The sequence below is a fragment of the Eurytemora carolleeae genome, unplaced genomic scaffold, assembly GCF_000591075.1.
Source record: "Eurytemora carolleeae unplaced genomic scaffold, Eaff_2.0 scaffold448, whole genome shotgun sequence".
Classification (NCBI taxonomy): Eukaryota; Metazoa; Arthropoda; class Copepoda; order Calanoida; family Temoridae; genus Eurytemora; species Eurytemora carolleeae.
In genome coordinates this window covers 92,745-111,562 of record NW_019396364.1, presented here as the reverse complement: position 1 = coordinate 111,562, position 18,818 = coordinate 92,745, and the positions used below count along the sequence as shown (strand labels likewise).

The window sequence follows — 18,818 nt, the reverse complement described above, 5'->3', positions numbered from 1 at the left end:
AGTAAGGTGAAACCGACCCTGCAGTCTCAAAAATTTATGCATAATTTTCATAGCTGTCTAACCTGATATTGCGTTTTGTTTAAGAGGAAGTAGAAATGGTAGACTGGTTAAATTTTGATAAGCAAATAAGAGAAAATTGTTTTCACTTTGATCCCGTAATTTTACAATTTAACAAAATATATCAAAATCTTTGCACGCAGCAAGGATTGTAATATATTAAAAGAAATCATATCATATCTAATAAACCTTTTATTCAATCTACTAATGCTTTGATAGAATCTAATAAAACTTTTTTTTATAGAATCTAATAAAATGTTGATAGAATCTAGTAAAACTTTGATAGAATCTAATAAAACGTTGATAGAATCTAATAAAAGTTTTGATAGAATATAATAAAACGTTGATAGAATCTAATAAAACGTTGATAGAATCTAAAAAACTTTAATCGAATCTAATAAAACGTTGATAGAATCTAATAAAACTTTGATAGAATCTAATAGATTTTTGATAGAATCTAGTAAAACTTTGATAGAATCTAATAAAACGTTGATAGAATCTAATAAAACTTTGATAGAATCTAACATAACTTTGATAGAATCTAATAGAACTTTGATAGAATCTAATAGAACTTGGATAGAATCTAATAAAACTTTGATAGAATCTAATAAAACTTTGATATAATCTAGTAAAACTTTGATAGAATCTATAAAACTCGATTAAATCAAATTTTTTAAAATAAAATCGCATTAAACTTTCTTAGAATCTTAAAAAACTTTGATCGAATGAATCTTATAAACCTTTCAGAGAATTTAATTAACTTTGATTGAATCTAATAAGATTTCAATATATAGAATCTAATAAAACTTTAATCGAATCTAATAAAACTTTGATTAAATCTAATAAACCTTTGATTAAATCTAATAAACCTTTGATTAAATCTAATAAAACTTCGATAGAATCTATTGAAATTTTGATCGAATCTGATATGAATCAAGAACGAAATGAGAAAAATGGAATGGCAAACAAATCATTGAAAGAATTATCTATCTTGCGATGAACATTATTTATAAATATCCTACTACTGGTCCTAAATCTGTTAAACTTTCTTAAAAATTTCTTAAACGTTCTACCATAGGTAGAACCATAGTCACACTATGGTTACGCTTTACCAGAGCAGTGTAGATAGATAGATACGACCAATAGTTGTACCTATGGTAACATGAATAAGAAATTGGCCACATTTTGTATTGCAAAGTAATTGTTTAACGAAAGCACTGTTAAAAATAGTCTTCAATCTTTGATTTAATCCAATTTAACAAAAGACATGCCATATTAAACTTTTTGGCGATTATACATATGTTTTAACAGAAGGCATTGAATTTTGATCTAAATGTTTTGAGATGATCAGTTTTATTTATATTATACTGTGACTGATTCATTTAGTGTACTGTTCCGTTTTGCCTTCTATAGCCTGTATGTACAGATAACCTAATGTACACTGTACAGTGTACAATTTAATATAGCTGCCTAAAGGTCCGTAAGGTACTTCAAATAAAACGGAATTATTTGTAAGTATTTATTAAATCGACAAAAAAATGTATTAGTTATTTGTCCTACCAGCCCTTGAAACAGTTTTTTTCAATGGCGTCCCATATCTCCTTCCTTGCATATTGCTAATATTTCAATTGTGTATATTTTCTGCATAGAGAGGAGAACTTGTATTTAATCCGCTAAACTGAAACCTTATACTTGCAATTCTTTTCCACACAATATTATGTAAATACAGTCTTTCATGCTTCAAGCCAGAATAGGCTTTCAGATACAGGTGTTCATAAAAGAAAAATGTTCCCTTTTCTTCAGCTAGGTACAGGGCGTTAAATAAAAATGGTCAAGTCCCTTTCAGATCCATAGTGTTCAATAAAAATGGCCCATTCCCTTTCGGAGACAGGGTGTTAAGTTAAGAAATGGTCCCTGCCCTTAAGTTTTGTAAAGAAATACAGGGTATTCATTAAAAGAATCTGGCTATATCCTTTTAGATACTAAGATACAGGATGTTTACTGTTCATTAAAGAAATGGCTAAACTATGTATACCTTTTAGATAGTTCAATAACTAAATTGTTTTTACCCTTTAATTCTGCGCAGGCATTTTTTTTTCATGACACACAATTATTTGGAATTCTCTAAAAATCGAAAAAGGGGAGGGTAAAGATTTTCGGGACAATTAATCTACTTTTATATATATATCTATATTGATAAGATATCAAATGTTAATGAATAGTAAATGCATTTAGTGGTAAATATCAGCTATAAAAGATAACAATATTCTGTACTTTCTATCTATCTATCCATCTGTCTGACTGTCCGTCTGTCTGTCTAACCGTTTGTATATCGAGTATATCTATCTTCCTGACTCATTAATTTACTCATCTTCTTGAGACAATGAAAACAAATTGACCGAACTATATTTTGATACAAATCTGTTTTTAAATAATCTCGCCGAATATAAATTTATGAATGTACAGTGAAAACTAGAAAATAATAGAATAGGAAGACGACAACTTATAGCAATACTTAAGCGTATTTTTGCTGTTGTTAGAAAGAAATAATATTTTAGCAGACACTTATCAAATCACCAATTTAGTAAAATGGGTCTGTTTATTACACTTGCACAATTGCTGTGTCTCATGTGCTCATTGGACTTTTAAAAGTTATAAATTGATCCTAAAATCGTCTTCCTTTTATAGAATTCTCTTGTTATCACTGTATCAAAACGGATATTTATCTGCCATTTTATACCCTTCATATAAAAGGTTTTTTTTCAATATTCTAATGTTATAAGTTAGCTATATGAATAGGCGGGTACCAGGGGCGGATACAGGATTTAAGTGAGGGGGGGGGGGGAGATTTTTTAGGGAAAAAAATTATAATTAGGAATAAAAATCGCGCTGTATGCGAAATTTTTTTTGACTTAAAAGACTCAAAAAGAATCAAAATTAACGACTAAAGACAAAAAAATAGATTTTTAACTTTTAACACATTATAGTTTATTAAGACAGATATTTTTCCTGTTTTGCCCTAGGGTTTCTTTCCCTTAAGCAGGCTATTGAGAAGCTATTCTGAAAATAGGAACAAAAAATTCCAAATTCAGGGGGGGGCGAATGTCCCCCCCTGGAGGGTACAGCTTTATGTGCCGTATAAGTAAGTGCATTTCATTTTAATAGAAAAACAGCTGTGTTTCTGGTAATTGATTTTATTTGAGATTTTTATGAAATATATTTAAACATCTGTTTATAATCTGCGATAAGGATTAATATATTAATATTACAAACTCTAACACTTTTCCACATAAAGAAAGTGGTTGCAACCGTATAATATAAACCTATTTTTAACAATTTAAACATTTAAGCAGGGGTGTATACCTGCAGGGAGGACTAGGGGGCTTAGCCCCCCCCCCTGATTATCAGAGGGATTAAGCCCTCGTTGAGCCCACCCCCTCCAAATGGAACCTCAAAAAATGTCTACGTCATCGGGTTAAAAAGATATAAGGATTTTACAATCACAAGATTTTAAATATTTGTTAGATTTATCTTTTTGAACTTTAAATGTTGAATTATTATAAACTAGATAGATACATGAATTAGATAGATACATGAATTAATTGAATTTTATGAATTATATGAATTTTATGAATTATATGAATGAATCACATAAAATGCTTGGTCTTAGCTTGCATATATAACAAAATCTAGATTTAAAAATATAAAAAACATAAGAAGGATTATTAACTATAGTATATAAAGACTATAAATGGATAGGATTATTTAAATGAAATGATTAGCCACAGATTAACACATATTGAAATTTACAATTGAATCTAAAAAACAGTTCAACAAGTTTTGTGGTGTGAATTTTGCAATGAAATATAATCAAAGAGAATAGAATATATATTAGAGAGGAATTTATTAGAAAAATGTGTAAAACCGCCATTTTGTTGTACTGTTTCCATACTACAGGTGTACTTCACATATTTATGCTATATAACTTTTTGGGCCCCGGAATATCATTTTATAGAAAATCTAAAATTAATTTTAAAAGAAAACCAAATTATGAAATAGGCTGGTTTCATAATTGACCAATGATTATTTTACATAGACTCTATGCCTTCCACTTTATAAACGATGATTTTCCGTTATAACTATAAATCAAATGATGTTTTTTATTCACCAAATTCAGTATAAAGTTTATTTAACAGTTTTAACAAATTCGAAAGTGAAATGAATAGTCTAGGGAACATACTGTATTAATGTACTCTACTGCATTTAATTTGCGAACATTTACATGATTTGTACACTTTTAACTCCTTTTAAGGCTGAAAGGGACTGAAAAAATTCATACCGAGAGATTCTTTAAATTCCCCTCTAGTATATATTCTATTCTCTATGAATAAAATTCATTTGTTGTATACTGCCAACTTAATCTTTTTTGGTCTTTTCCTTACTATTTTTAAAAACCATGTTTCCCTGAAATAAAAAATTATAAAAATAATAAAATTTCTTAAAATATGAACAATTTGTACGGCTTTATATTGGTCCATGCACTGCAGTTTGAATCAATTTATTAAAATATTTATGTTTTTTTTAAATAAACTTTTACCCCTTTTTAACCCCCTACCACTGTAGGTGAAAATTATTCAAGAGAATTGCGCAGAATGAAAAATAAGCAAGTTTTCAAAAGGTTTTTATCAAGTTTTTATAAATAAAAAATGCATGCAATAGCCACAATATCCAGTTTGTAATAAGCTTTTTTGCATAATCATTGGTTAGAAAGAAAGTTTTTTGGTTACAATTTCTTCATTAATTGACTTTTATTTAATAAAATTATCACAATATCTACATGTTTCAACCATGAAAAGTTTCTGTTAATTGTTAATAACGAGACTAGAATAACTATCTATATTATCTATAATCTAAATTGTAGAAATTAAAGAGTTTACAGAGTACAAGATTCATTACAGTGTACATATCGTATTCAATTCATACAATCTTACAACAGTGAACAAGAGAACCTAACTCATGCAGTAAAGTTTGCAAATAATCCTGCAACGTGAATACCCGTCAATAAACATGCATGACTGGGTGCAAAACATGATAATGAAGAATGCAAGAAAAAACTGAAAAAATTGTTATTTCAGAAAGATGATTTATTTTAATGGAAAAACCACTGAATTGTGAGTTGTCACTGCAGGAAAACTTCACGTTTTAAGTGAATTTTAAAAAAATCTTGAAAGGACAATGTCTGAACACGGGTTCCTGTCTCCGAACCCAGCTCTATTTGAGCTGGAGAACTTGAAGAAGCGTCCAGGATTAGCTCATGAGCTAGGAGCTGGAGCAGCCTGCTCAAACTGTAAAGACAAGTGTCCTGGTTTTCAGCTCCATTTCTGGAGGTAAATGCCTCCCACCCGAGCCTTTCCTCTAGGTCCATTTCTGAATAAAAATCCCCCCCTCTAATATATTTTGCTCCATTTCTGGAGGTAAATCTCCACTATCCTTCTCCATTTCTGGAGGTAAAAGCCGACCACCCCTCCATTATGCTCCATTTTTGTAGCTAAATCCCCCCACCCTCCATCCTTCTCCAATTCTGGAGGTAACACCGCCTTTTTATTCTCCATTTCTTAAGGTAAATCCCCCCTCTATTATGCTCCATTTCTGCTCGCCTATCCCCCCCCCACCCCCTGTTTATTATACTACACTACTATAAGCAAAACCATTTATCTAAAAGTTTGTTTAATGAAGGAAAGTATGTATGAACTGCCGGTGTGGTAAAGCTGAACATAATGTGGTCGAACATTCAGATCCTGGTTTCTACTTTGTCGGTCGACTCTTCGACAGGTAGATTTATTAGGTCGAATCTTCCACAGGTAGGTATATTAGGTCGACTCTTCGACAGGCAGATATTTCAGGTCGATTCTTCCACAAAAAGACATAATGGTCGACATTTTGACAGGTATATATATTATGTCGACTCTTCGACAAGTAGATATATTAATATAATATCTAAACTGACACATTGGCTCGTTTTTAAAGTATATCTTTCAGACGCGAATTGCAACTGTGCAAACATAACATGGATTGGAGTGGACGAATAGTCTTGTGATTTTATCAGATTGATTTATTTGTCGCATATATTTAATCTATTTATTTTAATCTATTTAATATATTTGTCGCAAATATTTAATCTATTGTTTAGACCTCTACGGACGAAGGAAGAGGAATTACATTTTGTTTACGGAGATGTTTTCCAGGATACCACTGATCAATCACGAGGTATAGAACTTCAAGAAGTAGTTGAACTAATTAAACTATGTTGAACCACTTCTCTTGAGTAGTCAGTTAAAGTATAAGTGAAGCGGTTTAACTAAGTCTACGATGTTCAACTACTCCTTGCTATCAATCAGATTTAGTTCATAATTTTCCCCAACACTATATGAAAATTTAAAAGAAAAAAACTGGGACAAATGGTGAAATCATTTATCTATCAGAATTGTATGTGTTTTTTTTTATTAAAATGATTAATATTATGACAGTAAATGATACAGTGGTAGTCGATTATTTCAATTCAATGAAGACGACTTTTTATTTAAGTTTTAATTGTTGACAAACTTTCTTCGAATTTCAAGTTTACAAGTTTTTAAAGAGACGTTTTTTTTTAATTGATAGATTAAGATAATCTTTTATGTTTATGTGTACCCAGCTGTCCATGCTATTTAACAGCTTGATCTAAATCAAAATTGAAATCGAAAGTCGCCTTCATTGTTTTTATATAATCGCCTACCACTGCAGCACAGTTAGTGATTACCTAAAATGAGTTAAAATGCTCCAATTTATAACCTTATGGGTATTTTTTTGGGACTTAATCCAGTATTAAAAAAGGGTTTTTAAAAGGGGGTTAACACGATTTTTTTCCCGTTTTTCTACAAATAAAACTGAAAAGCTTGGAACATCTTTGGTTTTATATCTTGTATTTTGTTTAGCTGGTAAGGAGATGAAACTTGATTGGGTTCCACCAGGAGTAACTGTAGACCTAGCTTCAAGATATCTTAAATCTATCCCACAGGAGTACTTATCCATACAGGTATACAGGAGTACTAAACCAAACAAGTATACAGGAGTTCTTATCAATACAGGTATACAGGAGTACTTATCCATACAGGTATACAGAAGTATTTATCCATACAAGTAAAAAGGAGTACTGATCCATACAAGTATACAGGATTACTTATCCATACAGATAGGAGTACTTATCTATTAAGGTACACAGGAGTACTTATCCATACAGATAGGAGTACTTATCTATACAGGTATACAGGAGTACTTATCCAAACAAGTATACAGGAGTACTTATCCATAAAGACAGGAGTACTTATCCATACAGGTATACAGGAGTTCTTTACCATACATATAGGAGTACTTATCTATACAGGTATACAGGATTACTTATCCAAACAAGTATACAGGAGTACTTATCCATACAGACAGGAGTACTTATCCTTACAGATATAAAGGAGCACTTATCCATAAAAGTATCAGGAGTGCTTATCCATACAAGTATACAGGAGTACTTATCCATACAGACAGGAGTACTTATCCATAAAAGTATACAGGAGTACTTATCAACATATGAAAACACTCCCTTTAACTTATCTATATTTGAAATCACTCCTTTCCCTAATCAGTAAATAAAACACTATCTTTAAGTAATCAATATTTGAAAACAATTCATTCCCATTAGCAATGATGATTGATGAAGATATTTTCGTTTTCCGTCTTAAAAAGATATGAATTTTTAGTCACTTTTACAGAGAACAGAAACCTGAATTCAATATTTAAATAGAAAAATAAATCACTTTAACTTAGATACAGGTTTAAATGGTATAACTGCTGGGTATACATATCTTGAAATAGAGGGTAACGTTAGATTACTTGAACAGTTCCTTTAACAAATCAATATTAGGAAACATTCCCTTTAACTACAGTTTATTCCCATCTCAGGGTTCTGACGGAGCTAAGAGAAGGTTGGTTCAGCTGGAGAAACAGTTTCCAATCCATGATGTTGAACCAACTCAGTGTCATCAACTTTCTCATACAGAGATACAAATGTTAGTTCATACTTTATATTATTATTATCATAATTTTTCTTTATCACTATACTTCTGATTATTATTTCATTAATATCATGATCATATCAGTATTTCCATATTGTCATTTCTATTTATATTGTTTTTGTTATTGCCACATTTGCTTTATTGCTCTTTAGTAGGTTTATATTGCTTTTTATATTTTTGCTGCAAAAATGTCTATTAAATTTAAAAGATATTATTTTTGTCAATATTTTTATTTTCATTAACACCAGTATTATTTCTAATTTAAACCAGTATTATTTCTAATTTAAAACAAATTATTTTTGTCAATATTATTTTTTTCATTAACATCACCAGTATTATTTCTAATTTAAACCAGTACGATTAAGAATATTTACGACTGTTGATTGTTATGTCATTTTCATTATTGTTCATGTTATTATTATCTTATTTTTAAAAAAATATCCGCCTAATTTGACTCTTGCCTGGCCTTTTACACTTTGTTTCATTGAAACATGTGCTAGTGACACCCTGCCAACCATTATGGTGGTGCGGTTAGATGAGAGCTTTACCCTGACTCCCGCGGGATGATGGTTGAACATTTCATTTATTTACAATATTATTTATTGTTATTTTTGTTATTTTACTATGTTATCTATAATTATTTTTAATATGTTTATTGTCCCTAGGATGAATAGTTATGTATCAAGTGTACGTGAGCGTGTGGCTGGTCAAGGTCAGGTTCAGGAACTACCTGCCCTTCTCCCTCCCGGTCAACCTCAACCCTACCAGAGGTCAAACAATGATTTTATCCAAGCCTGGAGGACGGATGACGAGGATACATATCAGAATATGCCGCCAGTACCCACCTCGATGCCCCCACCGCTTCCTTCGACGGGTCCCCCGTCACTTCCGAAGTATTCGAGCACGAAACCAGGAGGATATAATCCTGGAGGAGATCCAGTAGAACTCGAGCATATGTTCGATCTTCTTGATGTTAAGGATGGAGTGAGAGCTGGATACAATTCAGGTTTATCAGGTAGGATACAGGTTTCATTAGCTAGGATAAAATCCTGGTTTATCAGATAGGAAACGGGTTTCTTTAGATAGGATACAATCCTGGTTAATCGGATAGGATACAGGTTTCATTAGACAGAATACAACCCTGGTTTATCGGGTAAGATACAGGTTTCATTAGCCAGAATACAATCCTTGTTTATTAGATAGGATACAGGTTTCATTCGCCAGGATACAATCCAGGTTTATAAGGTAGGCTACAGGCTGTATTAAACTGGATACAATCCTGGTTTATCAGGTAGGAAAAAACGGGTTTTATTAGCTAGGATACAATCCTGGTTTATCAGGTAGGATACAGGTTTCATTAGCCATGTTACTATCCTGGTTTATCGGGTAGGATACAGGTTTCGTTGGCCAGGTTACAATCCAGGTTTATCAGGTAGGATACAGATTACAGGTTTATTAGGCTAGGTACAATCCTGGTTTCTCAGGTATGATACTGGTTTCATTAGAAAAGATACAATCCTGGTTTATCAGGTGGGAAACAGGTTTCATTAGTATAGGATACTATCCTGGTTTATCGGGTATGATACGGGTTTCATCAGATTGGATACAATCCTGGTTTATCTGGTAGGATTCAGGTTTCATTAGACAGGATACAATCCTGGTTTATCAGTTAGAATACAGGTTTCATTAGATAGGATACAGGTTTCCTTGGGGAAGGATGAAAGCGATGAAGGGGGGGGCGTATTGGGCTTTTAAAATCTTTTCTCGTAGAACATTTTAAAATATAACACTTATATTTATTAATTAAAGATTAACGTTTTTTTTAGGAACATTCCATGCTCGTCCTTATGGCCAGCAGCACCAGGCGACCAGGTTTCCAGGTTCAACTGGTTCATCAGTTTCATCTGCTTCTCCTTCTCCTCCTCATCCTTCTCATCCTTCTCTTCCCTTATCTCTTCAGTCTCTTACTCATCCTTCATCCGTACACTCTTCCTCTCATCCTTCATCCGTACACTCTCCTTCTCATTCTTCCTCCAGAAATTCACATCTACAACCAACATCTCATTATCCTTCTAGTCTCTCTGGTAGTTCTGGGTCAGGAAACAGCATCCTGGATCCAAGACAGAGACCTGCTCTATCTAGACCTGGAGAAACAGATCCAACCCTAACCCAGGTATATCTCGAAATTAACTCGGTATAAACGCAATGAGAGATTTTTAGCGTTGCGTAACCAATTCAACCCAGTCTTGAAAATTAATGCAACTTTTCATAGCAGTCTGGATCTATGTGCAGTCTGGATCTATGTGCAGTCTGGATCTATGTGCAGTCTGGATCTATGTGCAGTCTGGATCTATGTGCAATGTTCATTCTTAAAGTTGCACTCATAACATGATTTAAGACTATTAAAGAAGGGGAAGGGGGCGGGAATGAGGTGGCTTTAAAGGGAGAGACCGGCTAGACATGGTAGTTGAGCGAAAAGTGCAGTATTATAGAGAAAAACTTTAGGATTCATCTGATAACAATGAAACATTTTACAATGTACAACTTTTAAATCAAAAGCTTTAAGTCGTTTGTAATATTCACCCGTTGTTTCAGTAAACAGAAGAAACGTTTTTTACAATTATTTGATAACCCGGACAAAACATGTCTAATGTATCTAAACAAAACTATTTTATAGACTAATTTGCTGATTAGGGACATATTTCTTAAAATAACAATTATCGATAAAAGCCATAGTATAACCGACGAATCGATTTTTTCATTATCATCATTTCCTTTGCTGTTTCTATAATTTTATTCGCAGATTTCTTCGCAATTAAAATAAAGAAAACCTCCAACAAGCGACCCTAGCTGAAAGAAGTTGCATAAACCTGCCAGATTTTTAAATTAATTTTTGTAACTTATTTTTTATGATTTAAGTTGATTAATTTTCTCAACCTATTTGTATACATGCAACTGGTTTTTATAATAAAATTTGTTACTTGTTTTGTCTGTGTTATTTAAAAATTGTAAAAAAAGTCTCCTCAGCTGACTGAAACAACTGGTGAAATATTTCAAACGACTTTACGATTTTATTTAACAATTGTACACCATAAAAATGTTTCTTTGGTGTCAAATGAATCCTAAAGTTTTTCTTAACGACACTGCACTTTCAGCTCAAATACTTTATCTAGCAGGTCTCTCCCTTTAAAGGTATGAACCTAAAGAATAGAGATATATTTAAAAGGTCTGCTATACCATTTTCCACAAAGAAAGATTACGAGGATGATTAAAACCTAGGAATTACGTTTCAATCTACATTTCCAGGATTAATTTGAAAGTTGATGACTAATTAAGAGTTCTCCTTATCTTTTTCTTACAGGAGGGGGGAGGGGGGGCTGTTACAGTTTTACTTTATTTGCTCAAGAATTGATAACATTCAAGGTCATGTTCTATAAAGTTAAAATTTATCAAAGAAGAAAACTTTATCTAGGAGCTAATTTTACTCTTAAAACGAGACCCTGTATGCAAATTCCGTGGTGTTTTGTTTTAAAAAGATTTCTGGTGTGAAACAATAACTTAATTTTGTGGTTTTTAAAAAATATATTTTACCCTGCTAAAAGAGTGAACACTGTATGCTGTATGTTTACCATGGTAAACACGCGATCCATATATTTTACATCTTCTTTATAATTAAATCTCTAGGATGGAGAAGGATGGAGATGTAAAGGATGTCAGGGGAAAATGGTTCCCGGAGAAGTTGCAATATTTGCTGAACGTGCTGGACCGGAGACTTGCTGGCATCCATCTTGTTTTTCATGTACCAGGTATATATATATAGAACTGTACATATTTTCATTTCTTTACACTTTAAACTGTAAAGTGGGACACACACACAGGACAATTGCACAGTGATTGGTAATATTTAATGTTTTATGATATGTACACTATACGTGGTACCCAGAAATAGTCCATATCACGTGAAACACATCAATTGTGCAGTGTTCACAGGCTTAATGAGATGATTTATAGCTACTGGTAAGCTATTTGCCTTCTATCAATATCAAATTAACTTAAGATTGCATAATTATTCCACAATTTTGATATAAAGTTATAAGGTTTTAATCTTTATCAAAATCTTATTTGAGTTTTTGTCTAAATTCTAGATTTTGCGTTCACATATTTAAAATTTCATATTACCTTTAATTATTTCTAACAATTATTAATTATCAGCTGTGGCGATCTTCTAGAAGACCTTTTGTACTTCTACAGCCATGGGAAACTGTACTGCGGCAGGTTAGTGTAGTACATCACACAGTTCAGTACATTTTTACTGTGCTGTACATAAGACATAGCTTAGTATAGTTTTAAAGTGCAGTATATTTTACGCATCGTATTATATTTTTTAGTGCAGTATATTTTTGATATGCAGTGCACGTACAGTATAGCAATACATTTTATAGTGCAGTACAATTTTAAAAATGCAGACATTTATGATATCACTATTCACTATATATTACGATACATTTCTGTACAAGAAGTTTGTTTTTAATCAGTTGATCGTGATTTTGCGATCAATATGGCAATGATTGCGCAGAATATAGGGGGAAGTGATAACAAAAGCTAATATTGATAAGAGAGGGGGGGGGGCGTAACAGAAACTGCAATATTGAAAAGGGCGTTGTTCGATTGGACTAAAGCCACTAGAATGTCTTGAACAATAAAAATGAGTTCTTGCCACAAACTCAGATTTTCTAATCCCTTTATCTTTGCAACCTGATGTCGTAGACCAAATAGTCAAAGTTATAAGTATAAAAAGTTTACACCATCAGGTTGAAAATATAAAGGGGTTAGAGTTAGTGGCAAGACAAATAGTATAGAAGGGTATATTTATATTGTGGTTAAAATAAAATCTGAAATTACTGTAATATGAATTGAAGATAATTCCCAAATTACAACATTTTTATTTTAGAGATTTTGCAGAAATGTTGAATATTCCTCGTTGTGCAGCTTGCGATGAGTTGATATTCGCCACAGAGTATACAGGTATAGAGATATTACAGCAGAGTATACAGGTATACAGAGATATTACAGCAGAGTATACAAATATATAGAGATATTACAGCAGAGTATACCGGTATATAGAGATATTACAGCAGAGTATACAGGTATATAGAGATATTACAGCAGAGTATACAGGTATATAGAGATATTACAGCGGAGTATACAGGTATATAGAGATATTACATCAGAGTATACGGGTATATAGAGATATTACAGCAGAGTATACAGGTATACAGAGATATTACAGCAGAGTATACAGGTATACAGAGATATTACAGCAGAGTATACAGGTATATAGAGATATTACAGCAGAGTATACAGGTATATAGAGATATTACATTAGAGTATACAAGTATATAGAGATATTATAGCAGAGTATACACTACAGGTATACAGAAATATTAAAACAGAGTATACAGGTATATAGAGATATTACAGCAGAGTATACAGGTATACAGAGATATTACAGCAGAGCATACAGGTATATATAGAGATATTTCAGCAGAGTATACAGGTATACAGACATATTACAGTAGAGTATACAGGTATACAGAAATATTACAGCAGAATATACAGGTATACAGACATATTACAGTATAGAATACAGATATACGGAGATATTACAGAAAAGTGTACAGGTAAACAGAGATATTACAGCAGAGTGTACAGATATATAGATATATTACAGAAGAGTATACAGGTATATAGAGATATTACAGCAGAGTATACAGGTATACAGAGATATTACAGCAGAGTGTACAGGTAAACAGAGATATTACAGCAGAGTGTACAGATATATAGAGATATTTCAGCAGAGAATACAGGTATATAGAGATATTACAGCAGAGTATACAGGTATATAGAGATATCAAAGCAAAGTATACAGGTATATAGAGATACTACAACAGAGTATACAGGTATACAGAGATATTACAGCAGAGTGCACAGGTAAACAGAGATATTACAGCAGAGTTTACAGATATATAGAGATATTACAGTAGAGTATACAGGTATACAGAGATATTACAGCAGAGTATGCAGGTATACAGAGATATTACAGCAGAGTGTACAGGTATATAGAAATATTACAGTAGAGTATACAGAGATATTACAGAGTGTACACTGTACAGGTATACAGAGATATTACAGCAGAGTATACAGATATACAGAGACACTACATCAGAGTATACAGGTATTTAGAGATATTACAGCGGAGCATACAGATATATAGAGATATTACATCAGAGTATACGGGTATATAGAGATATTACAGCAGAGTGTACAGGTATACAGACAAATTACAGCAGAGTATACAGGTATACAGAGATATTACAGCAGAGTATACAGGTACGCATCGTGACTTTGATCACGCCTTTCCTCCAGGTTGTACCCCTCCTCGTAGTAGGTGGCCGGGTTGGTTCAGGATTTTTCTTACCGGTAGGGGTCGGATAGTCCTGTAGGCGGTCTGGGTTGCCCAAGATGGGGCTTCTTTTAGATCTCATCTCACATAATCACATAATCACAGATATATAGAGATATTACAGCAGAGTATACCGGTATACAGAGATATTACAGCAGAGTGTACAGATATACAGAGATATTACAGCAGAGTATACAGGTATACAGAGATATTACAGTAGAGTATACAGGTATACAGAGATATTACAGCAGAGTATACAGGTATATAGAGATATTACAGTAAAGTATACAAGTATAAAGAGATATTACAGCAGAGTGTACAGGTATACAGAAATATTAAAACTGCAGAGTATACAGGTATACAGAGATATTACAGCAGAGTGTACAGGTATACAGAAATATCAAAACGGAGTATACAGGTATACAGAGATATTACAGCAGAGTATACAGGTATATAGAGATATTACAGCAGAGTATACACTACAGGTATACAGAGATATTACAGCAGAGTGTACAGGTATATAGAGATATTATAGCAGAGTATACACTACAGGTATACAGAAATATTAAAACAGAGTATACAGGTATATAGAGATATTACAGCAGAGTATACAGGTATATAGAAATATTACAGCAGAGTATACAGGTATACAGAGATATTACAGAGTGTACACTGTACAGGTATACAAAGAAACTACAGCAGAGCTGACGAAGACATTATAATAACAGTAAAAAATATCCGATTTATAAATAAATACTTCAATAAAACTTCCATTTTGGCTGGACCAACTTGATATAGTAATGTCTTTAATACAAATTTAGTTCAGCTTTTTAAAACTTGCAGTCTACTAATATATTGTCCGTACAATATGAATAATAATCCATTGTTTACATTCAGGAGCTGAGGATAGATTCTGGCATTTAAAACATTTCTGCTGTTATGAGTGTGACACACCGCTAGCTGGGCATAAATATATTCCGGTCAACTCACAACCTTACTGTCTAGTTTGCTGGCAGAACAAACATGGAAAGGTAGAAATAAAAAAGGGATTATCAACGTAATTTCATGTGATCCTTTAAAAGGATAATACACAATTATAACCATTATTTCCCAATTTTAGAGAGTAGAAGTCCAGTAAAGCCAAAGATTACATGTGGATTTTTAATTCACAGTAGAAAAGCTTTATTTTGGTCTATGTAGTGCCAAAACGAACAAACGCATGATTTCTTCGGAACCAAAGAGAGTGTTCGATCTGCTCATCAATTTTGATGTTCAAAATTAGGAAAAATTTGTAATGTTTAAAGGAATTCTGTTTGCCACACATCAAAACTTCCTAATTCCTATATCTTTTAGTATAACATAAATCATAGATTAAATTAATGTAAAGTCCAGGGGCGGACACAGGATTTCCGCCAGGGGGACAGGGGCAAGATTATTTAGGTACAAAAAATTTTGAAAATAGGGATAACAAATTTTGAAAAATAAAGGATTTAGAACAGGGATTTAGGGTCTAGCGAAAAAGTGTTAGGAAAAGGAACAAAAATAGGAACAATAAGCAAGTTAAAAGTAAAGAACAAAAAAGGAAACTTACATATTTTCAAAAAACGTAATTCATACTGAATAGTCAATAATATAGGAACATAAAGCAATTGTTAAGAACAAAAAGAAATTACTAGGTTAAAGTTATAATAATATTACAATTTTAATTAATGAGTAAGGAACATTATTATGCATATGCAAGTTATAAGAAACAAGTACTGATGATTCAATTCCTTTAAATAAGTACGATGTGTCAAATTGAGAACATCATTTTATCAAATTGGGAACATTGTTTGCCTCAAAGCCTCAGGGGGGGGGCGTCGCTTCCCCTTGAATCCGTCGGGGGAGGGGCGAAGGAACCGCCCCCCCCTGTGGCCGTCCTTGGGAATGTCTATGGTACTGGTTTACAATGATATATGATTAAAAAATCAGAGTTTCTTAGTGTCAAACTTTGGGTTGAATAATAAATTGTAGAAAGAGTAAATCGAGATTCGACATTCTGGGGAGGGGAGAATTATCGAATTCTTGTAATTTTGAATTTATTTTTCTATAACTTTGATTTAAGGTTTGTAGTTCGTGTACTGGATATATTGGTGCTGAGGAACAGAGGGTTACTCTAGCAGATAATCATTGGCATGCTACAGAGGATTGCTTCAAGTGCGGGGTTTGCAGGTAGTGATGTGCAATCCATTGATGTGTTTTTGCGGTCTAATTTTGGTAAAGTGTAAGAAATCTAATTGTTTGCAAAATTATTTATTCTAAAAATGCGCTTTTCCTTACTTATGCCAAATTTTCACCCTGATAGAAAATAAAGGCAAAAAACGATAAAAATGAACATGTTAAAACGATCGTTCTAAAAAATGTTTTTCAGATTCAAATTTTGCAAATTTTTATCAAAGCAAACCTCAACTTATGAAATCTTGAAAGTTTTAATAAAAGATTTAAAAAATAGATTAACCGATTGCTCAAATTAGTTTTTAATGATGTTTGGCATTTGATTGAATAGTAAATCAATAGTGTTTGCCTAATTGTACCAATGCATATGAGAGCTTCGAGAGGCATTAAAGTTATAGATAAATGAATTGGTGTATCTATAATATGTTTATTTAGCGTGAGTTTGCTTGGTGGTAAAATGACACGACGAGAAGGAGTATTGTTGTGTAGTTCTGTCTGTGCAACTAAACTATCGGAGCAAAGTCGTCCTCAACCCGTCCCACCAAGGTTGGAACCAACAGGAAACTTTGCATCTCAGATCCGATCCCATACTTCTCCTGGAACTCTAGGCGCAGGAAGACCTAGAGAGGAACCAAGGGTTCCCCAACCCGGAGTAGGTTCTCGTAATATGGGCGGAACAAGTGAGCTTCGCCCCTGGCAACCACTGCTCCACGCCAGGACGTATCCGTCTCAGAATCCAGAGAATATTTCCCGACAACAGGATTCTCATCCACACAACTATCATAACCATCCTGCATCTAAACACCCGATAGATCAGCTCCTTGCATCCAAACAGCAGAGACATGTTCAATTCGCAGTAGATCAGGACGGCGTACAGGACGGATTTAGAAGAGAAGAATATGTGAGTTCGGAACCTGAATTTGACTCAGGGTCTCCTTATCATTCTAGACAAAGCAGCTACAGTACTATTGTGTAAGCAGCTATAGTAATTGTACGAATTGTATGATTCTAAAGTATCAGCTACAATGCCATTGTATAATAGCAGCTCAGTGTAATAGCACATATAGTATATATTGTACTATCTTGAGAAAGGTTACTCTATAGTTACTCCCGCCGTTTATCCGCACTTGGTCGTAAATTAAGAATTTAGCTATTTTTCCCAATAAAAGTATAGACCCAATCAACTTAGAACTTCAAAAACAAGCTTAGAACATTCCAGTGGTCATACCGAGTTCCTCTAATAAAATTTGAGGCAAATCGGTCAAGGGGTTCCTGAGTTATGATCGGACAAACAAACTAACTTTATATGAATAGATACGGAGCTTCAGTAATCAGTATACTCTTTACTGTATATTTATTTATATATTGTGTAAAAAGCTTCAATATAATGCAATTGTGAACAGTAGAACTTTTAAAGTTCTATTGTTAAAATAATGTCAGACCTTATATATTATCAACAATATATTATTATATTATTGCATTATTTTGTTTGTGTTTAATATAAATAATAGATATAAATACTAAATGATTAGTTTCTTTGCTTCTTACATTGAATTCATACTTAAAAAAGTTTTAATACAGTGTTAAGCAAATATATCAATATGATAAAGACGACTTTTTTCAGTTTTTTCTAATAACAAGTTTACAAGCAATAAAAGACAATTTTTTTTAATTGACAGTTTCTCTTTGTTTCCATGTTTTTGTGTATCTATGCTATTTAGAAGCTTGATATAAATAAAAATTGAATTTGATAGTCGTCTAATTATTGTATTGTATTTTAAATGTAACAATTTTTCTAAATAGCATATCATTAAACATGGCTGAGACAAAATTTTTATTTTGTTACATTTATTCTTTTACCTTGTTTTCTTGATGTTGTCAACATTTGTGTACTGTGATTCTTAAAATATTTATATTTAATAAAACATTTGCGTTTGTAGATTTTATTGTTTAATTTTTAAGTAGATATTTTGGTTAGT

General features: G+C 32.6%; 1 protein-coding gene across 1 annotated transcript; it reads left to right on the top strand.

The window, feature by feature from the left end:
• Nucleotides 1-5,193: 5,193 nt before the first annotated feature.
• Nucleotides 5,194-18,147, top strand: LOC111701759 (testin). The gene is made up of 13 exons (XM_023473170.1): nt 5,194-5,444; nt 5,794-5,889; nt 6,248-6,324; nt 7,032-7,132; nt 8,050-8,156; nt 8,828-9,177; nt 9,989-10,335; nt 11,847-11,968; nt 12,375-12,437; nt 13,114-13,187; nt 15,523-15,656; nt 16,730-16,836; nt 17,275-18,147. Exons 1-13 carry the CDS (start codon nt 5,293-5,295, stop codon nt 17,813-17,815), a joined length of 2,271 nt encoding a protein of 756 aa, XP_023328938.1. The 5' UTR covers nt 5,194-5,292; the 3' UTR covers nt 17,816-18,147.
• Nucleotides 18,148-18,818: the final 671 nt, after the last annotated feature.